At 38.7% G+C, this 24,041-nt stretch overlaps 1 protein-coding gene and 1 pseudogene across 3 annotated transcripts in view; one reads left to right on the top strand and one right to left on the bottom strand.

Moving 5' to 3' along the window:
- Nucleotides 1–9,278: 9,278 nt before the first annotated feature.
- The window catches only part of Zmym5 (zinc finger MYM-type containing 5), a 29,361-nt gene continuing 14,598 nt past the window's right edge, over nucleotides 9,279–24,041 (bottom strand). For 2 of the 3 annotated variants that reach the window (XM_074043666.1, XM_020177087.2), the window contains exons 5-8: nucleotides 22,264–22,549; nucleotides 21,336–21,501; nucleotides 19,469–19,678; nucleotides 9,279–10,690 (exon numbers count right to left, since the gene is read on the bottom strand). In XM_074043666.1, coding sequence (XP_073899767.1) covers nucleotides 9,947–10,690; nucleotides 19,469–19,678; nucleotides 21,336–21,501; nucleotides 22,264–22,549 — 1,406 coding nt within the window. In that variant the 3' untranslated portion in view covers nucleotides 9,279–9,946. Of the gene's footprint in view, nucleotides 10,691–18,287; nucleotides 19,679–21,335; nucleotides 21,502–22,263; nucleotides 22,550–24,041 lie in introns of those variants that run through there. The other variant, XM_074043667.1, reaches the window with a different exon arrangement.
- Nucleotides 13,631–15,706, top strand: LOC109694889 (prefoldin subunit 4 pseudogene; annotated as a pseudogene).

Here is a 24,041-nt window from a genome sequence, read left to right on the forward strand (position 1 = left end):
TCCCTGAACTCTGGGGGCAGTAGGCTGTGTGTAGCTTCCAAGTTATTCCTAATCCCTTAGTCATCACTGTACCACCTCAGCCACAAAGGCCAGCCCATTGCCTGACCCAATAGACACGCATATTCTGAATGGAGGGATAAGTTCCTTTAACAGGCACCTTCTCCAGCTTTCTCAGTCTGAGTGGGGAAGGCTACATCATCCTGAGAAGGTGTAAATACTAGCAAATATTTACATCTTAGCCCATGTCAGGGATTGTTTCTAGCACACATACTGCACCTTTCACATACTCTCTTATTTATGCTGGAGAGCTTGGGGACATAAAAATGCTGAGCCAAAGTGATCTGGAGAGCTATCTGCCCAGAGTGAGTTCCTTCATGGAACTGCTTGACAAATGTGGGAGCCAGTGACTCAGATATGGCAATGCGGCCATCAGTAAACCTCCATCATTTGTCCAGTAGAAAATTTCCTTCTTCAGTTTCAAACCAAGCCTGTTCTTGTGAAATATACCCTGGGTCCCATTCAGATAAGGGGCACAGGAACAAGACAGTTGCCAGGAGGTTGAGGTTTGTCCTCCTGTGAGGGCTGTTTGCTTAGCTTTTTTATCAGTCTTTCAGTTTCCCCGAAAAGTTGTTGTCTCCCCCGTCTGGTGCCCTTGGTAGTGCATGACCACTACTCACTTAAGGGTCCCACAGCTTCTAGTAATTCCAGAATTTCTTGTCTACATTTAACACTTATTCCTCCCAAGTTAATGAGCCCCCTTTCTTTACAACGGGCTTCATTGACTTGAATCATAGTGAAGGCATATTTAGAGTCCATATAGACATGTACTTGCACTCCTGCAGTGAGCTGGAGCACCCATGTGAGAGCAGTAAGCTCAGCCTTTTGTGCAGAGGTCCCAAATGACAGTGGTCATGCTTCAATGACAGCATCGAGAGTCATTCCAGCATATCCTGCAAAATATGTGCTGTCCTGGACAAAGCTGCTGCCATCCACGAAATACTCAACCTCTGGATGACTAATAGGCTGGACAGTCAAGTCTGCCCCACCAGAGAACACCTCATCCATAACCTCTAAATAGTCATGCTCCAGGGGGCCTGAATCAACTGGTAACAGGGTGGCTGGGTTTAATGTCTTAACAACCTCTAGCTGGATACGTAGGCTTTTACATAATATGCTTTGGTAGTTGATCATTGGGAGTTTGTTAACCAATAATGTCCTTTATATTCCACGAGAGTTAAAACAGAGTGGGGAACTCAGACTGTGAGTTCTTGTCCCAAAGTAAGTTCGCCTGCTTCAGCCACCAAGACCTCAGTGGCTGCCATGGTGCACAGGCTGGGTGGTCAGCCTCAGGAAACTGCATCAAGTTGTTTTGATAAATAGGCCACTGGGTGGTGCCAGGAAACTAGCAGCTGGATCAAGACTCCTACAGCTGTTCCCAGTCTTACAGGTACATATGGGAAGAAGGGCTTCATCACATCTGGCAAGTCCAGAGCAGGGGCATTTGTGAGTGTTCTCTTAATTTCTTTAAAGGCCTTTTTTTGTTCCTCTCCCCATACCATGGGTTCCTGTTCTTCCCACTTTGGGTTTTATAAAGGGGTTTTGCCAAGAGAGTAATTGGGGATCCAGATCTGGTAGAAACCTGCAGTTCCTAGAAATTCTCTAATCTGTTGATAGGCTTTGGGGGTCGGAATGGGCAGACAGCCTGCTTCCTCTCAGGGCCCAGTCTACGTTGTCCTTGTGACAGGTGAAACCTGAGGTATTTGACAGTATCCTGGCAAATCTGAGCCTTCTTTTGGGAAACCTTATTTCCTGCCTTCCACAAAAGGGAGAGAAGGAGGCAAGTTCTTCCATACAATCCTCCAGAGTTTGTCCAGCCTACAGAAGGTCCTAAGCTTGCCAGGAGTCAGCTTGACCCTGTAATTTCCATTAAATCCCCTCCTAAAGTTCTTAAGCATGCACTCTGAGGGGTGTTCTTACTTCAACCCCCTCCCATTCCTCCTGTTTGCCAGGTGTCAAGACAGAGACAAAGATGGAAGGGATAAGGGCTGTGGAGAGGAGTTAAGGGGTACTCCTCTCTGGCACATAGGAGAAAACAAATACCACCACTCACTTTGTCCATCTTCAGCCGCTCCCCTCACGGGGATTTAGGTTGTAGTGTATAAGCCCTGGACCAGAGGCCCTGTTAGGGCTCACTCTAGACCATATGAGTTTGCCACACACCCACAGATCAGGATTCCATACTTGCTTTGTAACCAGGCTACTTCTCAGGCTTCACTTTCACACACTCTCACATAGCACAGTACTTCCACCCTGCTCCCTGAACCTGAAAGACATGATTTCACCCCCAAAAGGCAGTTACTTGGGTGTCTTTGGGAGTTGATCAGACTCCCCTTCTGCCTCCTGAGGCAGGCCTAGATTCAAACTTGGGTTCAAATTCTGATGAGCAGGGCTCCCAAGTTGTTTCCTAAGACGTTCTGGGTTCCTTTGTGCAACCATAACTCACCTCCTCTGCTTGCCAGGAGAGGGGCTCCTCCCCTAGGAGCAACATGGTCTGGTGATGCCTGCAGGGGCAGCCCTCCCAGCAGGCTGGAAACACTGGATCAGCAACAAGGAGGTGAAAACACTACCCTCTGAATCCCAGACAAGCACCCCAGAAATGTTGCAGGAGGGCTCAGACAGAGATAGAGAGGGCACCAAAGGTCTTGGAAAGCAAGTTTATTAAGTAGGCCGGCAGTGACTCAGTGGACTCGAGTCCTGAGAACAAAGGGGCCTTTCCTTATACACATTTAAAGCAGGTTACAGAAATGGGGGGAGGGATACAGCTTGTCCCACACATAGTCACATGTTATTTCATTGGCCACTTTAACCTCTGGGGTGAGGTGACCCTTCTCTGGTCTTACCCAAGGTAACATTCCCCAACTTTGGTTTTTCTTTGTTTCACTGTAGCACTCATTGTCTCCCTTCCCCTTCTCTGCCTTCCTGCCACTCTAGAACCTCTTTGATTGCTCTCAATAGAGACCTCTTACCTGGATTTTTTTTTCTTTTTTTTTTTTTTTTTTTTGTGGTACTGGGATTTAAATTCAGGACCTCATGCTTGGTAATCAGGTACTTCTTACCGCTTGTGTCACTTCACCAGCCTTACTGGATTTTGACTGCTTTGTGTGGAGCCTTGTCTGGGAAGGATCCTTGTCTGCAATTCAAGGTTTTTTTGTTTTTTTAACGGTACCCTTCTTAAGCCACTCCACCCTTTTTAGTGATGCGTTTTTTCAAGATAGGTTCTCACAAACTATTTGTCCAGGCTGGCTTTGAACCATGATCCTCCTGACCTCTGCCTCTTGAGTAGCTAGGATTATAGGCGTGAGCCACCAGTGCCTGGCTGAGTTCAATGATTTTATAGGGTCTGCTTATATTAATCAGTTATCGAGTTAGGAAAACCCTTTCCACTTTCAGCTGTTGGCAGATTGACCTGCTGTACTTTTCAGTGAAAACTGTTGGCCCTTTAGGGTTCTTCTATTTTCAGATCCATGCAAACGCCCCTTGCTTTTCTTGGCTTTCTTAGACAGTGTGATTATAGTCAGGGTTTTTCCTTGGTGACTGCCCCAACCACCTGTGTTTTGGAGTTTGTGAGGACATCGTGATAGCTACTATTTTAGAAAATAGTACTATTTCCACTTTGATTTTTTTCAGAATAGTAAAAAGTATAGTTTATTAAGAATAGTAAACTTTGACTAGAAAGGCACTTGCAGAGGTGAAAGTGGGTTTTCTTGGGACAAGAGGTCCAGAATGACCCATTTTGCTATTTGCTTCTTCTCTTCTTACTTTAATTGGTGATACTGGGGTTTGAACTTGATACTGGAGCTTGCTAGGCAGGTGCTCTTATCACTTGAGACACTCCACCAGCTCTATATTTTTTTGAGATGGGGTATTGCTACATTGCCCAGACTGCCGCAGAACTCCTGGGTTCAAGTGATTTTCCTGCCTCAGCCTTCTGAATAGCTAGGACTACAGATATGCACCAATATGCTTGGTTTCCATTTGCTTTCTGTTAGTGATTACAGAAAATGCAAAACTATGCTGTTACTGCCATTGTCATCTTTGAGATGTTCTCAACGATGTATTTTGAAATTTTTCTTTGTTTTGGGTGGTACTGGGGTTTGAACTCAGGACCTCATATTTGCTAGGCAGTGCTCTTCCACTTCAGCCACTCTGCCAGCCCTCTTTCCTTTATGTATGTATGTATGTATTTATTTTTGAGTCCGGGGTCTTATTATGATTCTGAGGCTGGCCTCCAACTCTCCATCTTCCTGCCTCAACCTCCTGAGAGCTGCAATTACAGTCATGCATTACCACACCTGGCTTAATTATTTTTTAAAAGCAATTACCACTTTTTGGGTCCTCAAGAAATTCTTGCCTATTCAAGGTCATGAAGGTATTTTTGTTTTTGAGATAGGGTCTTACAGATACCTTTGTCCAGGCTGGTCTTGACCTCGAGTCTATTTCCATCTCCCAAGTAACAGGGATTACAGATGTATGCCACCATACCCGGCTTACCTTTTTGCAATTCAGATCTATGTTCAATCTCAAATAATTTCTTTGTATAGTGTGACAGAAGTCAACATTCACTTTTTTGTATGGATATCCAACTTAACATCATTGACAAGACCATCCTTTCACTACTGAACTACAGTGGTGCTTTTGTTATAAATCAGGTATTTATGTATCCATATGTTTGTTTTAGGGCTCTGTAATATTTTATTTAATTGATCTATTATATAATAATAGAAGACACAGCTTTAGTTTTACAACATATTTTACAAGCAGGAGCAGGGACAATTTCAAAGTTTGTTTCAAGAATCTCTTGGCTTTTATTGTGAGTTTGTATTTCCTTTACACTTCAGAATTGGTTTATTAATTTGCACCCAAAAACAAAATGTGAGAAAAGCTGATGAAAGGGATTGTGTTGGTTCTAGATCAGTATGGGAAGAACTGACATCTTGGCCTGGGCCTGTGGCTCAAGTGATAGGAGGCTTGCCTAGCAAGCACAAGGCCCAAAGTTCAAACCCCAGTACTGACAAAACCAAACAAACAAAAAAGCAGAAAAAAAACCCCAACAAGCAAACAAAGAAAACTAGAAATGACATGTTAATATCTAGTTACCCAATCTAGGAAAATAGTGTACTTCTCCCTTCATTCAGGTTTTATTTTCTTTTGCATTGCTGGGCATTGAACACAGAGCCTCAGAAATGCTACAGAAGGGCTCTGCCACTGAGCTACAATCCTTCGTTTCTTTTTTTTTTGTTATGTGTGTGGTGACAAGATCTTTCAACTTGCTATGAAGCCCAGGCTGGTATTGAACTTGGCATCCTTCTGCCTCACCTTTCCAAACTAGATTACAGTACTCATGCCCAACTAAAGAATCTTATTTTTCTTTTCCAATTTTCATACTTTTTATCTTATTGAGCTGACTTGAACCTCATGTGCTGCTGGTCATAAGATAGTGAATAACTTGGTTTTGTCCCCAAATTCAAAGAGAGAGAAAGGTAGTTTAATGTTTCATCATTAAACATGAACAGAATTTTAGTTTTTTTTTTTAAATCATTTTTACATTTACTTACATGTGTGTTCATTATTTGGGCCACCTCCTCAATTGGTTGGGTTTTTTTAATTGTTGTTGGTTTTTTGTTTGTTTGGTTCTGGGAATTGAGCCCTGGGCCTCCAGAATTCTAGGCAAGCACTTTACCACAAATTTACTCCCCTATCTCAGCCCCTAGTTGTAGATTTTTCTTTTCTTCCCTCTCTTCTTTGGCAGTATTGGGGTTTGAATTCAGTGCCTAGAGCTTGCCAGGGAGGCACTCTATAAACCAATCTTTTATTCCTGAAATAACTCTACTTGATTTTGATGTAACATTCTTTTTATTTACCACTAGAACAAATTATTGATATTTTTGGTTAGGTTCTTAGTATGCTCATGAGTGTCCTACAGTTTTTCTTTCTTGTACTATTCTTCTATTTGTTATCTGGCTATTTCTGACCTTATAAAATAAATTGGGAGGCTGGAGGAATTGTCTAGCAAGTGCAAAATCCCCGTTTAAACCCCAGTATCACCAAAAAAAAAAAAAGGAAAAAAAAAAGTTGGGGAGGGCTCCTTTCATTTATTCTCTGAGTGTGTGTAAGATTAGTATTATTTTCTCCTTAAATATCTTGAAGAGTTCCCCAGAGAAATGAGCCTGCAATTTTTGTCTTGAAAAGGTTTGTTAATTTCAGTCAATTTCTTGAGTAGACACATGCCTATTGAGATTTTTTATTTCTTCTTGATTAAGTTGTTAAGGGATTTTATCCATTCCACCAAATTTGCTGACCTAACAACTGTGACCTAACTTGTTTGCAATACCTTTATATGTGTGTATGTACACATACATAAATGGATTTTATATATTTATTTGTTGTTGAGATAGGTTCTTGCTCTGTAGCCTAGACTGGCCTTAAATTCATGATTCTCCTGCCTCAGCCTCCCAACTAGCTGAGGTTACAGGTGTGAACTAGTGTGCCCAGCTTACCTTGTTTTGTTTTCTTTTTTTGGTTGCACAGAAGTTTGAACTCAGAGCTTTGAACTTGCTAGGCAAATGCACTATCATTTGAGCCATGCTTCTAGTCTCCCAGCTTACCTTCTTATATTAATTTCTTCTTCACTGCAAATGTGACTTCTAGATTATTAGTTCATGACCAGCTATCTTAAATTACTGTCTTAAAAATCTGTAATTTTTTGAAAACTTTCTATACTTTTCAGTATCACCACTATCTTCTCAAACTAACTTCACACTTTCTCAAAAAAGACTTCAGTACCTACCTTCAATTTGTTTCAGGTCCAGTTAGTTAAATTCTCAAACAAAAAATAATTTGTTTTGGTTCCAGGACCAAAGTCCTGAGTTCAATCCCCAGTTCCTTAAATTCTTTTTAAATTTTTTATGTAATTGGGCTTAAACTCAGGGCCTCTTGCTTAACAGGCAGGTGCAATACCATGTAAGTCACACCTTCAGCTCAGCTCCTGAAATTCTTGATTTCAGCCGTAACATGGTCACACTTTGCAATTCAACATTACAGAACACGGTTTCATTTCTAAAAACTTTGTAGTTAAATATTGCCTTTTTCTACCTCTTTCCCTAATCTGTCCCTGATTGCAACTGCCTGTCTTATGTTGTGCCAAAGAGTTGGAGTTTTAAATTAAAAGCAAAGCTTTGAAAAAGTAATGTGACCTAAAAGATTCCACATTCTGTTGACCTTGACTGAACTCTTCTGTTCAATTACTTATTCACTTTTATAATCTTCCCAGCTTTCTGATTCTATGAAGCAAACTGTACCTTGTATGCACAAAATGGTTATTAGAGTTGGGGTGCAGTACCAGCTACTCAGGAGTCTGAGGCAGGAGGATAGCTTGATCCCAGGAATCCTAGGTCAGCCTGGGTAACATAACAAGAACTTGTCTCACAAAAAAAAAAAAAAAAAAAAAAAAAAGGTCATTGGCAACTCTTCTTGGTTCCTATCACTGAGAGGAGGCCAGGAAATTCAAGAGGAAAATTGAACAATACACCCTTATCTTCTGAGATAAAAAAATCCCATTAATCAATATTAATTGGCATTGCCATTTCTTGAGACTGTCCCATTTTTTTTTTAATCTTAAATCATGGTAGATCATTTTTTTCTAATGCTTTTCTCAGTGAAATTAGAAAGCTGGAAACAAATCCCAGGGATACCATATCCCTGCTGACAAATCCTGCAGCTGCAGAGGTGAGGGATGGCAAAGAGGATTTCACTTCTGTTGTCTCTCTTCTTTTGACTAAGAGAACATGCTAATTTTACAATGTAATAACAGAGCTGGAAGCTGGCATGGTGGATTAAGCCTATAATTCTGGTTACCTGGGAGCGGGGAGATTGGGAGGATCGAGGTTCAAGAATAGCCCGGACAAGTAGTTCTTGAAACCTCATCTCAATCATTGGCTGGGTATGGTGGTGTGTGCCTGTCATCTCAGCTACAGGGGAAGCACAAAAAGGACTGTGGGGCAGGCCAGTCTGGGCATAAAGTGACACCTTATCTCAAAAAATATAACCAATGTAAAAAGGGCTGGCAGAGTGGCTCAAGTAGTAATGTGTCTGCCTAGCAAGCACAAGTCCCTGAGTTCAGCAACACCACAAGTAAAAACAACAAAAAAGAACTTGAAAATGAAAGAAAAAGAATTATTCCCACCTAGAGATTTATATTTTTATCTTCTAAATTTATAACTGGTTTTTCCTCTAATATTTATTTTTGAGACAGGGTCTGGTGATACAGCCCTGGTTGGCCTTGAACCTATGATCTTCCTGTCTCTCAAGTCTTGGGATCACAGGTATGCACTGCCATGACTCCTCTCACATTTTGTTATAAAAAAATGCCAAACATACTGGAAAGTTGAAGGATTTACACTGAACACAGATCAACTCAGCACCTACATGTGTCTTTTGAAGATTTTACATTTAACTCATTATTAAGAATTTATGAAATCTTGCAGGTGTGCAGTAAGTTGAAGATCTAATTTTATTTTCTCAATGAATCAACTTGGTATTACTAAATTATGTTAAGTAGCAACTGGTTGACTTTATTAATTTGCTCAGATACATGAGTCTAATACGATTATACAAGAAATCTGTCATTCAATTGATTGGTGGATGTTCATGAAATAATAAGCACATTAATCATTTGCAAAAAAACTGCAAACCTATGTTACATGTTGTAGAGTATCCTCTTAGGCCTCCTTTGAGAGTAAACTGTATTTTTTTTTTTTGACACATCTCAAAACCATATTCAGGTCCAAATCTCAAAGATGAAATGATACACGTCAAAAAACCAGAACGGCTATAATTTAAAGAGAATGATTTTCTTGATTATTCCCAAAAATAATGTCATGAATTGGGCACCAGGGCTGACACCTATAATCCTAGCTACTTTGGGAGACAGAGATCAGGAGGACTGAGGTTGGAGGCCAGCCTGAGCAAATACCCAACATAAAAAAAGGGCTGGGAGTTGCTCAAGTGGTAAAGTGCATGCCTAACAAAAGTGAGGACCTAAGTTCAAAGCTCAGTACTGAAAAAAAAAAAAAAAAGAGAGAGAAAACAGAAACAAAAGGAAGAACTACTAAATTCATAGTGATAATTACATTAGCTGACCACCTAAAAAATTTATATCCATAACTACTCAAAATTTACACATGTCGTCTTTTACAGGAAAAAAAAATCTACAACACTAGTAAGTTAACATATTTTATTTTAATAGTTCTTATATTTTTACCAACATAAAAATAGGTATATATTCCTTAGGCTTATAGTACTGATATAACAATAAAGATAAAAACATTTACAAATTAAAAACAAAAATATAAAGCCAATAAAATGCAAATTAACTACCTTAATTTAATACAAGTGATGCTGTTTTGCTCAAACAGAAAAATTTTTTGCTTAAAAGAAATAAAGTATTTGGCTTATAGCAAAAAGCTGTAGTTTCCTGTTCTTAAACTGTTTCAGTGTTTTTATTTTAACAATAATGTTGAGAATGCTTAGTCACAGAAGCATCTTATTTCAACCGCTATTGATAAATTCAAGCCTTTCCTTTGTCTTTCATGGAAATCAGAACAGAGTATTATCAAATCTATTAAATGGCAGTCCTCAAATGTCAATTTTAAAAAGGTGAGAACTGACAGGTTGAGAAAATAAAAAAGCTATCTTTACTAAAACCTGTAATAACTGTTGAATTCAATGAGTTTTCGTTTTGGAAGAGGAACATTCTTTACTGTTTATTTGCTATTGGTCTTACTGCTGAATTCTAAGTCACTCTGTGTAGCAGCCTCACAACATAATGGCACTAACTTGTACAGACATTTTCTGGGTAATATAAGACACTGACGTGTTAAAAACCACATTATGTGTATAACAGCAGCACACCATCATTTTTCTCATTGTCATACAATCTGTGTTCTGCGATTCCAGTTTTATTATTTTTCAGATCAGATTTTAATTTTGAATATTTAACACCATTGCTAATGTGCATCTCACTTTCTTCATGTTTACTAAGGATATGTGATAAATGCTGCCAATCTTTACATCCATTCTCATTTTTCAGTTGGTTTTTTCCTTCTCCAAAGAGTTTGCAATACAGGCAAAACACAGAATCTTTTGAGGTTGAGTAAAGTAACCAGGATCTAGTGGTTTTTTCACCACTCGGGAGAATTCGTGTATAGTAAGTTTCTGAAAACTTCCTCCCTGTATTGTCTTTTGGAAAGTTAAAATTTCTTACTTGAGGTGGATCATTTTCAACAAGAGTATCCCGTTGCTTAATGTTTAAAATTCGGGGCCATGTACCTGGATCTGCAGAAAGAATGACTGGTATTATGGAGTCCTCTGATGTTTTGTCTTCCAGTTGCTCTTGAAATTTGTCAGCTACAGCTGACATAAAAGAAGGTAAACTCACATTCTGTTTGTTCACTAATATATCTGAGCTGTATTCTGCAGAAACCTGTAGCTCTGGAGTCTTTTCCTTTTTTTCTGGTATTTTATCTATTTTTTCTAAAAGTATATTGGATGGTGCATATAATTTTCTTTCAGTTTCTTGTCTAATAGCATTCCTTTTTCTGTTTTCTGAAGCTGTTGGTTTTGTTTCTATCATCTGGGGAGAAACAGGATTACAATTTTACTTTAGAATTTTTAACATTTTAAAAATTGACATATGCAGAAATGTCCAATAAGCACAATGGAAAGATCTGCATCATTAGTCATCAAAGACATGTGATTCAAAATGGTGAGGCAAAGTACTTCATACCCATCAGGACATTGCTGTGAAAGACTCAGAAAAACAGGGACCTCCAGAAGGGGATGCTGAAAGGTGAGATGGTGCAGCTGTTTCAGAAAACAGTTACCACATTACTCAACAATTCTACTCCAAGGAACATACTCAAGATGAATTAAAATATATGTTCACACAAAAATTTATATACAAAAGTTTATAGAAACATTATTTGTAAGAGTAAAAAATGCAACTCAATTGTCCACAAGTGAGTAAATAAAAATGCAGTATTCTTCATTTAACAGAATACTATATGGCAACAAAACCAAATGTACTGATATATACAACATGGATGAACCTTGAAAACGGTATGAAAGAAGGCAGTTACAAAGGACCACATGAGTCCATTTATGTGGAATGTCCAGAATAGGAAAAACTTATAGGAAAAAAAATTTTAACAGTTGTCTAGGACTTTTAAGGAGGCAATGGGGTGGAAATGAATTGTTAATGGATATGAGGTTTCTTTTGGAACTGGTGAAAATGTTCTAAAATTGTATACGGTGAATTGTAGATTATGTTAATTATATGAGTTGTTATAAAAAGTTTATGTGAAGCTGGGCATCAGTGGCTTATGCCTCTAATCCTAACTATGCAGCAGGCAGAGATCAGGAGGATCAAGTTTTGAAGGCCAGCAGGGGCAAATAGTTTACGAAACCCTATCTGAAAATACCCAACAGAGAACAGGATTTATGGAGTACCTCACACAACAGAGTACCTGCCTGGCAACTGTGAGGCCCTGAGTTCAAACCCCAGTACCAAAAAAAAAAAAAATTCATTTGCCATTAGTATTTTGGGGGAGTGAGGAATGGTACTGAGGTCTAAACTCATACTTGCTAGGCAGCTCTCTGCTATTTCAGCCAAATACCCAGCCCCTAATAGCTATTAATTTTGTCAACAAATCTTTTGGGGGTATGGGATTTGAACTCAGGGCTTTATGCTTGCTAGGCATGTGTTCTATCACTTGAGCCATGCCTCCAGCCCAGTAGCTATTAATTTTAATGGTGAAACTGACATTTATAATCATTCAATACACATGAACATGGACACACACACAACATACAGAGAGATCTCTATTTTTTTTGAGGGAGGTGGTAGTGGGGTTTGAACTCAGGGCCATGCTTGCTAGACAGGTAATCTACCACTTGAGTCACTCCACCAGCCCTTTTGTGTGTCTGTGTTGGGTATTTTTGAGATAGGGTCTCTTTGAACTATTTCTAGGCTAAGAGAGCCTCCTGATTTGTCCCTGCCGCCCCCCTCCCCGTTAGCTAGGATTATAGGCATGAGCCATCAGCACCTGGCTCAGAAATTTATTTATTTATTTTTGTAGCACTGGGGTTTGAACTCAGGGCCTACACCTTCAGTCACTCCACTGGTCTTTTTTGAGATTGGTTTTTCCAGACAGGGTCTCTAGAACTATTTGCCCAGGCTGGCTTCAAACCATGATCTTCCTGATCTTTCTGCCTCCTGAGTAGCTCGAATTATAGATATGAACCACTGGCGCCTGGCAGAAATTCTTAATACTTGGTTCATCATTCATCATTAATTAGGTAAATGACTTTTTAAATTTGTTCTAACAAAAGTACTCACGAATTTAAAGTAACAATGGAGCATACTATTTTAAATATACTAACATATGGAGAACTTCTTTATTTATTTATTTATTTATTTTTTCATTTTTTCTTTTATTATTCATATGTGCATACAAGGCTTGGTTCATTTCTCCCCCCTGCCCCCACCCCCTCCCTTACCACCCACTCCACCCCCTCCCGCTCCCCCCCCCCCAATACCCAGCAGAAACTATTTTGCCCTTATCTCTAATTTTGTTGTAGAGAGAGTATAAGCAATAATAGGAAGGAACAAAGGGTTTTGCTGGTTGAGATAAGGATAGCTATACAGGGCATTGACTCACATTGATTTCCTGTGCGTAGGTGTTACCTTCTAGGTTCATTCTTTTTGATCTAACCTTTTCTCTAGTTCCTGGTCCCCTTTTCCTATTGGCCTCAGTTGCTTTAAGGTATCTGCCTTAGTTTCATGGAGAACTTCTTTAAAGATTAAAACAGAATCAGCTTAGAAGCACAGACGATTTTTTTTTTTTTTTTTGGCAGTACTGGAGTTTGAACTCAAGGCCTCACACTTGCTAGACAGGCTTTGAGCCACTTGAGAAATACAAATGGCAAATAGATTTGTAAGTCATCAAAATATATGTTTATTGAAACTATGGAACTATATGAGACTACTATATGAGAACCACATAAGAGAGAAAGAGACCAAGCTTGCAGTATTACTTAGGTCTTCTCTCTCGAAGCATTTTATCCCCCTTTTCTTTTTAGTAAAATTTTATTAGGTTTATTAACAGGAAAGGAACTTTCAAGGCTGAAGGTATGTTGTCTCAGAAAGAGAGGTAGAAAAAGACTAACATGAAAAAACAAACAAACAAAAGGTTGAGAATTACCACAACATATATTCAGCAAAGGTTTTCATTGAAGTTTAAGAGACTTGGAGTGTCAGGTCCCTCCCACAGACCAGCCTACAGATAGTGACTGAGATGGACGTTGTGAAAGAATTACAACTTTCTCAAGAATCACTCTGCACATGCAATTACCCATGACCACCTAAGAAAAACCCATAGAGGGAAGAAGTGAGAAAAACTTAAAAGTACAGTGAGATTATGATGACATGGTTACAGGCAAAAGGCAACTCTTGGTCAAAGTAGATGGCCTTAACTAGATTAGACTGAGCATTTTTTTCTTTACTTGGGACTACATGCAGGTGGCCACAAATGATGCTGTGCATACCAGCAAAGTTAATCCTGAGGAAGAGCTGCCCATCCAGCCTCTCCCTGTCCGTTGTCTCAGGGTTTCACAAGGATGTGGAGCCAGAAGCCTTGGTCTAGATAAGTTTGGCTTGCAGCATGTAAGTAAGCAGGCTATGAGAAAGAGAATGGCGCCTTCAGCATGTACACACTGAACCAAGGGGTCTCCATTTTAGGGTTTCCTTTGCATATCCCCATCGCTCACGTCTAACTGCTACCTATCATTCCTCCAACCCGCCTCAAGGACTCAAGATCCTGAACTCTTGTAGGGAATGGGAAGTTGAAGTCAAGTCTTTGGTTGCTTCATTCTGGTATGGGGCATAGGCCCCGGCAAGTGCTCTCTATCGATGGGGACAGCTAAGATCCCAGGTCAGAGACAATCCAAGAGGCCCTATAGAAGGGGGAATATCCTTTGGAGATTGTAACCAGTGAGAGTTGTGTCTGAGGAAGAGGAGCCATTCTCAAGAGTTTAGAGGAGCCAGTGTATCATTTGTAGTTTTACAGCCTGGAGTCCATTAGGTTTAATTCTATCTATCCTAAAGGTGATGTCCTAGTATCTCTGCAAAATATTGCTCAGGTTTCTGTAGCTGTACTTCTCTCAGTGTATCTGAGTCAGCTCCAAAAGATGTTACAAGAGGGGTTCAATGTAGCTATAGTGATTCTTGTATATGGCAAGAGATTTTGGGCAAAACACAAAACATTATAAAAGCATAGTTTATTAAGAACAGAAAGGCACTTTCAGAGGTGAAAGTAGGTTGTCTTAGAAAGAGAGGTCAAGAGATCCTGCATTTCTTTTTTTTTTTGGTGGCACAAGGATTTGAATTCAGGGCCTCACACTTGCTAAGCAGGTCACTCCATTCACTCCACCAGCCCTTTTAATGTCATGGGTTTTTGTGTAATAGGCTCACTTGAACTATTTGCCTGGGACTGGCTTCTAACCTCAAACTGCCTGATCTCTGCCTCCTGAGTAGTTAGGATTACAGGTGTAAACCACCTGCATCCACTGATCCTGCATTTCTTGATAATGAGCAGGGAAGGAGTCAAGTTGCTATTGTTATAGTTCTCAATTGATAAATTACTTCCATAATATATGTTGGGCAAGCTACTTAATTGTCTATGTTGCGGTTTCCTCAGCAACAAAACAAGAATACTAATTGCACCTAACTAGGAAGATTAAATGATTAAATGAGAGAAAATACATGTGAAACCCTAAGTATCTGAACTCAGGTTAGTTATGATTATTGAAACATACATGGACACTCTTATTTACTTGACAATTCTTCAATGTTAATCAGAAAAAAACTGATGATAAAAAGATAATACTGGTTGATCCAGCAAACCCTTATGCAAAGACTCATTTTCTGCCCTACACTCTAGGTTCTAAAGTTAAACTGCTTGTGTTTTCCCCATCCATATCACTCCAGAACTTTCTCTAGGGATTCTCAGGTGAGATTGCTTGAAAAAGAAAAAAACAAAAAAACTCAGCAATATTTAAGTGTAAGTACTATATTCTTCAGCCACACACATTTTTTACTGATGACCTGAATAAAAACCGGAACTAAATATATGATAGGTGAGACAGGTAATAACTAAAGACTATTAAAAACAAAACAAAAAAACCAGTCCCAAGATGGCCACCACTACGAAGATGGCACAGATGATATCTACATTACTTTCGAAGATCAACAAAAGATAAACAAATTTTCTCAGAGCACAAGTAAAATCACAGAGCTAAAGGAAGAAAAAGAAGTAAAACAGAACTCCAAAATTTTGAAGATGCTTGTGATGACATCCTGCTTGCAGATGATGACAGCTTAATGATTCTGTATCAAATCGAGAATGTTTTCATTAGCTACTCTCAAGAAGAAACCCAGGAAATGTTAGAAGATGCAAAGAAAAATTTGCAAGACAAAACTGATGCCTTAGAATCCAGAGTGGAGTAAATTCAGTGGGTGTTAGCAGATTTGAAAGTTCAGTTATGTGCAAAATTTGGCAGCAACATAAACCTTAAAGCCAATGAAAGTTAAGTATTTTATAATACTTTTTAAAATCTGTTTTTAAAACTTGTTTTAAATGATAAAACAACAATAACATCAACAAAAAACAAATGATGACCACCATCAAAAACTACTAGAGGGGCTGGGGACATGGCTCAAGTGGTAAAGTACCTGCCTAGCAAGCAGGAAGCTTAGAGCTCAAACCCCAATACTACCTCCCCAAAACAAAGACAAAACCAAAAAACATCTGGGAATGGCCATAAGTCCTAGTTACCTAGGAGGCTGAAGCAGGAGGATCACTTGAGCCCAGGAGCTTAAAACCAACAAGGGCAACATAGTGAGTGTGTGTCTAAAAATACAAGACAAAATACTATTAGAGAGAAAGATAACAAGGTGGAGAGCATGGATCTTTTAACAGAATCTCATTTCACTCTCAGAAGTACCCCAGGTCAGTGACTGAGTCACTCCATATGTTAGGTTTACTACTGTAGAGATTACTAAACTGAAAATTTATGGCTTACTGGGGAAGACGAGGTACACATATAATTAAATATTTCTATTGAAGGCAATACAGCAAACGAATGAAGGTTTCAAATGTGTGACTTTGGGTTAGATTAACATCTTAATTTCAGTATCTTTAACATTTAAAAATTTAGTATAAAGCATCAACTAGTTATACCAGGTTAATTAAAACAAAGAGCAGTCCTCTACCACTCCCACTCCCACTCATTTCCTCTTTGTAAGTTAACCACTTATAACTTTTTGTTCACCCACTGAGCTACACAGCCCTAACCTCTTATGTTGCTGGCCTCGAGTTCACGATCCTCCTGCTTCCATCTACCAGAGTTCTGGGATTATAGGCAGCTTTTATTTCTGAATCTTCTAGTATCAAATTTGTTTCACTATATACTGATTTTTCCTCCCAGTGTTAGGTATCATCAATTGACTTCTCAGTGAGAAAGATGGACATTTAGCTCCCTTCCTCTCATCAGGTTCACTACACACACCATTGGAATTACCTTTTGATTACAGAATTTCGTGGGCAGAATAACTACTTGTGAGGGACTCTCATGTGCACTATAGGATGTTTAATAGCATTCCCAGATGCCAACAGCACCAGTATAACAGTAAAACATATGACCAGACATTTTTAAATGTTCCCAAGGGGACCAAAATAAATCCCTGGTTGAGAACTGGCTCAAGAATCAGTCTTTGTATTTTATGACTGCATATCCTACTCAGTAATAAACCACTAATGACAAGACTTCAAGTTTTTTCTTAAGGTCTTCATATATCACTAAGGCTTTCTCCACTGGTATTCTCAGAAGACTTGTCATTAATCACTTTAAAATACTCATCCACTAGGGGCAGGATGTGTGTGGGGAGGATACTTATAGAACCTTTCCTTTCTACCTAGATTGGCCAGACCTGAGTTGCACTGCACTAACTATGAATGGTAGAATGAACAGACTTTTTTCCTAAGGGATCAAAGTGGCAGGCAATACAGTATTTCAAGAAGGTCTGGATATTTGTCTGCAGCCTATTTTGACTATGCGTGTGTTCCCATTTGCTCCCTTTCTGTTGTCTATTTAGGAGAAAAAAATTGTAACCTATGTGCAAGCCTTATGCCTTTTAGAGGAGAAAGGTCTGTTTTTCCAGAGTTTATAAACTTATTGCCCTTAGGATAGATAAAAAGATCAGGAATTGTATGCACATATGAATAAAATAAAAATTATATAATAGGTTTTTTGGAGGGGTGGTACTGTGGTTTAAACTAAGAGCCTCATGCTTGTGAGGCAGGCACTCTACCATATGAGCCATTCCACTGGCCCTCTTTTGTGTGTTGGGTATTTTCAAGATAAGGTCTCACAAACTATTTCTCCAGGGCTGGCTCTGAATCAAAATCCTACTGATCTCTTCCTCCCAAGTAGCTAGGATGACAGGTGTGAGCCACAGGCATCCAGCTCAAATAAGATATTTTTATTAACAAAACCAGAAGCTGATTAGGCTACTTTTGCCATGTACTTTCTTTGAAAAAATAGCTCATATTATGACTTGGTTTATTTGGGGGCACACACTTATATCCAAAGCACCTGGGAGGTTGACAAAGGACAACCAAGAGTTTGAGGCCAGCTTGGACCACACAGTGAGACCATGTCTCACCAAAAAAAAAAAAAAAAAAAAAATTACTGAGGAAAATACTTTCATAACTTTGGCAGGCAGATTCCTTAAATAAGATTTAAGACAATGAAAGAAATTAGTCTGAGAAATGGGCTGGGGGCCTGCCTTAAGCAGCAGAGTGCCTGCCTAGTTAAGTGTGAGGCCCTGAGTTCTACAACTCAGTAATTAAAAGACAATCCAATCTGGGACAGGGCATGTGGTGTGCACCTGTTGTCCCAACTACTTGGGAGGCTGATGCAGGGCTGCTTCAGCCCAGGAATTTGGGGCCAGCCTGGGCAACAGATTAAAATACCCACACAAATAATAAGGCTAAAAAGATAACCCATTTAAAACACATGACTGAAGGCTTGAATACAAAAAACAAAAGAAGATGTATGAGTGATAAAAAATTATCAAGTTGAGATCATTATTTCATCCCTGGCATGGCTTTAAAAAAAAAAAAAAAAAGAAAGAAATGGTGGCACTGGGGTTTGAACTTGTACTTGCTAGGCAGCCTCTACCACCTGAGCCATACCCCTAGCCAGTTTTGTGTTAGTTATTATACAGAAAGGGTCTAGAATTTTTGACAGGGCTGGCCTAAGACCGCAATCTTACCATCTACAACTTCCAGCATAGATGGGTTCATAGTTGTGTACCACCATGTCCAGCTTACTTGCTGAGATGGGGTCTTGCTAACTTTTTGCCTGGGCTGGCCTTGAATGAAGATCCTCCCAATCTCTGCCTCCCAAGTAGCTGGGATTACAGGTGTGGGCACTGTGTTCAGCTCAAAATTATAGTTTGAAGAAAGAGACTGGTAAGGCATTGGAGGTAAGGGATGTAAGGTATCCTTATATCCTTGTATATGTGTGTGACTAGGATTTGAACTCAGAGCGTCACAACTGCAAAGCAGGTCTACCGCTTGAGTCACACCTCCTGTTCATTTGCTCTGGTTATTTTGGAGATGGGATCTTGCAAACTACTTACCCCAGCTGGCCTGATCTCAGCTTCTTAAGAAGCTAGGATTATAGGTGTGACTCACTAGCACTTGGCTTCTTTTTATCTTTTAGTTTAATATTCTTTTCATTTAAGAGAAGAGAAAGAATCGAGGAAATTAACTTAGCTAACTGACAGTTGTTAAACATTTTAATTTTTTTGTTTATTGCAGTGCTAGGGATTAAAATCAGGGCGTTGCACATGCCAGGTAAGCACCCTATCACTGAGCCACACCACCATATTACCAAAAATTTTTTTAAAAAATGTTGATCATATATTTTATTATTTTTTTAAAATTTCCTTTATTCATATGTGTATACAATGATTGGGTCATTACTTCCTCCTTCCCATATTACCAAATTTTAATCAGAATGTGGAATAAGTAGAACTATCAAGTTGTTAGTATGAGTACAAAAATAGTACAGAAGAAAAAAAAAATTCTTGTAACTTCTGTGAAAAGCGAACATTAAAAGTCAAACCACGGATAGATAATTTCAATACTTAACAAGGAGGGGTCAGCTCAATGACAGAAGGATAAAATGAAAACCAGATGAGGGTCTAAATAAAAGTAGTTAATGTAAGCAAACAGTAAAACTATTATATATATGCGACCATTTAAATTTCATTGAAAAGAATTACCTGTTTATATTCGTTAACACAACTCTGGCAGCAAAATCTTTTCTGCTGACCTCCAATGAAGATGCTGTTCCCAGTATTCTTATTGGGCATGTACTCTCCACACTGTTCACAGCAGTTCATTATTAGACCATTGGCCTCTCTGTACTCATTAAAGCAATGATTACTGCACAGTTTATGTGTTATATTATTAACACTGACTTCATGGCGAATCTAAAAGAAAAGAACCAAAATTTGTGAACTAAAATAAACCATTGTTTATTGCTTTTTTTTTTTGGTGGTACTGGAGATTGAACTCAGGGCCTCATGGTTGCTAGACAGGTGTTCTATCACTTGAGCTACTCCACTAGTCCTTTTTTGTGTTATTTTTGAGATAGAGACTTGGGAGCTATTTGCCCTGGGCTGGTTTCAAACAATGATCCTCCTGATCTCTGACTCTTGAGTAGCTAGGATTACAGGTGTGAGCCACCAGCACCCGGTGGCTCCTCAACTTTCTGGGCTAAGATTAAGTGTAATATCTGTTTTTACCAGTTTAATGTATGAACCAGATTACTATACTAAGTGATCAAGTATTTTCTGCAAAAGAAACAAAGAACTCCTAATAATATTTCATTGAAAGATACATTCAGGAAAAATATTTAAAAACACAGTTATTCACTTTTAAATTTCTTTAAAATGAAGATTAAAAGCAATAAAATCAGTAATAACTTTCCTGAAGACATTTAAGAATGAGAGAAAATGAGCTGATATTTTTGGGCTTTTTCTTTTGAGAGTGTCTCCCTATATAGCCCAGGCTGGCCTCAAACTCAAGATTCTTCTGCGTCAGCCTCCCAAATGCTAGAATTATAAGCTTGGATCAGCTGTAGCTAAATGAGTTTATTTTTGATACAATATGCTCAAAAGAAATGGACTGGGAATTCTTAGATAATATTATAAACATTCACTGCCCAGAACATTTTGGGAGGAATAGGTAATCATTATCTATACTTTGGATGCTATTAATGTATCCATCAGTAAGGCTGTTCTCAATGTGGTATTTGTGATAAAACTTGTATTCCTTGATTTGCACTGTGGGAACCAACACCCAATTTAGTTACTAAGGACAATGTAAATCGAGGACTGTCTGAATACCTGTTTCTTCCTCTCCTAGCAACTTGAAAGAGCAAAATACTACTTAAGATCAAATGAAAAACATTCATTCATTCCACTTGTTTCACATTTTCTCATATCAGAATGTGTTGCTTCCTGCATACCCTAAAATTGCACTTTTGTGTTAATATAAACAAAATTCACCATAAACTACTGCCTTGTTTATGATTACAGTTAATTCCCTAAAATAGATGTGTAGTTTCCACAGTAGGCAGTACTGGGGATTGAACCCAGAGCCTCTCTCATGCTTGAAAAGGCTTTACAGTTTGAGCCACACCACAGCTCTTTGCCTTGCTCAGGCTGGCTTCAAACATACTCCTGCCTCTCTTCCAGAGTAGCTGGGATTACAGTCATGCTCTATCATTGTTTTTAGTAAAATAGATCTAACATAGCCTTACTCTTCCTTTTAACTTCATGATATACAAGTATGATTATGTGGTCTATGTAGATGACAGAGTTTACAATAGCACTTAAAAGTTAAAATTATACCTAATAATTTAGGTATAAAAATCGAGACCTACCCAGGCACCAGTGGCTCATGCCTATAATCCTAGCTATTCAGGAGGCAGAGATCAAGAAGATCACAGCTCAAAGCCAGCTTGAGCAAATAGTTCAAGAGACCCTATCTTGCAAAAACCCATCACAAAAAAAGGGCTAGTGGAGTGGCTTGAGGTATAGGTCCTGAGTTCAAATCCCAGTATTGGAAAAAAAAAATCCAGACCTCTCCTAATTTACTACAGATTGTACATCTTGACTTATTTAAAACTCCTTTTTTAAGATTCTGGTTGTCTTCGTAGGGAGGCAAAGAAGATGTACTATAAAATTCTTGAAAGGATTTGCTTGATTCCACTGCAGGACTAGAAGAAGTCTGCTTTCTGGGTGCATCTCTGAAACACAAAAGAGACCACAATTTAAGAACAATACATTTTTTTTTTTTGATGGGACTGGGATTTGAACCCAGGGCATCTCGCTTGCAAGGCAAGGGCTCTATTGCTTGAGCCACACCTCCAGTCCAGAACAATGTACTTTATGAACGGTAACTGACATTTTTCATTTAATTGTGACTTAATCCTAGGAATTAACTGTAACTTTGGGGTGTAGTAAAATCCACTTTTGACTTTATTGCCATGAGTTTCTAATAAATATGGAAAGAGAAGATTCCAAGATAAAAATCTTTTGTAGTATTAGAGATAAGAGCAAAATAGTTTCTGCCTGGTAGCAAGGTGGCGGGGGCGGGGGGGTGGGGAGTAGGGGGAGAAATGAACCAAACATTGTATGCATGTATGAATAAAAGAAATAAAAATTAAAATTAAAAAAAAAATCTTTTGTATACAAGAAACTTACTCCACTTCTTTAGCTTTTTAGAAGCATTAAAGGCTGGTAGTAACTTACTCCCTAACTTAGGATAAGACAAGGGCAGAGACAGAGACAGTGTGAAAGAGTGGAGCAATGTACTTCTTTACCTGTATTATATTTCTCTATCCAGAATAAGTACAGTGTAAATGAGCCTATAGCTCTGAAACACTGTTGAAGACACCCTGGCAATAATTCTATCATGAGTCTATTCAGTTAGTGATTACATTCAATGTATTTATTTATACTGCTAGTACTCACAACTACAGGGAGAAATGTTGAAAATTACTTCTTACTTTTTACACGCTGCATTTCGTGTCTTTCGAGCACGTTTATGAGAAAAAGAAGAAAGGCAGGTAGTTGAACAAAAGAGGTGAGCTGATCCTTTTCGTTGATAAGCTGTCTGTCCTTTCTGTAAAGGATTTTTGCAGTTTGCACAAGTGATTTTAGCTGGTTTAGTAAGTTGCTGTTGGGCAGAAGGCTGGAAAATCTGTTTAGGAAGCGAGGCCACTGGTGGTAAAGATTCCACCCCTGGTTGTTTCTTATTACGGGGAAATGATGCTGACTGGGAGATCCAAGAATCTTCAAAATGAAACACACAAGAAAAAGTCATGGAACAAATCAAAATTCACATTAGGAAAATATTTAAAATTTTAATAGTTTAAGAGACTGGTAGTGGGCTAGGGCATTGCTCAAGTGTTAGTGAGCCTGTCTAGCAAGTGAGAGGTCCTGAGTTCAAGCCCCAGTTCTGTAGAACCTTAAAAACAAACAAACAAACAAAAAAAGGCACTAGTGGTGAGGCAGCCATATCAGCGCATGGTTAAGGCCAGACAGCCCTGATGTATAATCTAGGGTAACTACCCACTGTGCATACCAAGAGATGACATTTTTGGTGCCAATAATAAGTGGTGGCCACCAGAATTGTGCAACCTGGTAGCCACCAACAATTCAGACTCCCCAGGTTCAAAATGTCTCTCCTGGGCTGGGATGTAGCTCAGTGGTACAGTGCTTGCCTAGCATGTGCGAGAACCTGAGTTTGATCCCAGCACCGGAAAAAAAAAATACAAAAAACTGTCTCTCCTGAACTTACAGATTATGCAAGTATATTAAGCTCTTAACACTTGGCTTTTCTCTTTCTGGTGCTAGGAACTGAACGCAGGACCTTGCACACACTAGGTAAGTGGTCTGCCACAGAGTTACATTCCCAGTCTGTTGTGTCTTGGTTTCCTTAGCTTTAAATTGCAATTATACCTAATTAACCAGTGTCATAAATAAAATAACGCTTATAACAGCAAAGCATTATGACACACAGGGCACACCGGAAACATTAACTTTAAATAATAATACATTTATAGAATAAAGCAAGGATATGCAGATACACAGATAACTGATAACTTGTTTGGCCATCCAGAGTCCTTGAGAAATGTGACAAGATTGGTCATTTACATACACAATCTATTTACATTACCATTATAAAAAATGTAAAACATAAAAGTTGAAAAAATTTGACATCTAACATCCATATACCCACCAAGTAGATTCAATTAGTGTTTTTGCTTTACCATTTTTTTCCATCTATTCGTTACTCTAAACAATACATCTTTTTTGTGTATTTCAGGAAAACTATAATCAGTAAACTTCTCTTCAAAATGCTTTAGAAATAACACTTTAATGCAAATCTACAATTATTTCCCAGCCTTCTAAAACACTTTCACAGGCATTAATATAGGTGATGAGTTACTTAAGAAATGTACGGCTTTCCTTAGACATAAATTATTGTTTATGTTATCTTCATAACGGTTCAGTGTTACATAAAAATGAAGTGTTTCTCAATCTTTAACATGCTTCTGAAATCACTTGGGAATCTTATTTAAAGACATTTTAGCTCAGTAGGTTTAATGAAGAACCCAACATTCTGTACTTCTAGTCAAATCCCAGTTATGGTGACCTTTAAAGAAACATGATCCTGCCAGGCACCAGCGGCTTACGCTTTTAATTCTAGTTACATAAGAGGCAGAGATCAGTCCCAGGCAAATAGTTCTCAAGACCCTATCTAGAACAAACCCATCATAAA

The sequence above is a fragment of the Castor canadensis genome, chromosome 10 (genome assembly GCF_047511655.1).
Source record: "Castor canadensis chromosome 10, mCasCan1.hap1v2, whole genome shotgun sequence".
NCBI lineage: Eukaryota > Metazoa > Chordata > Mammalia > Rodentia > Castoridae > Castor > Castor canadensis.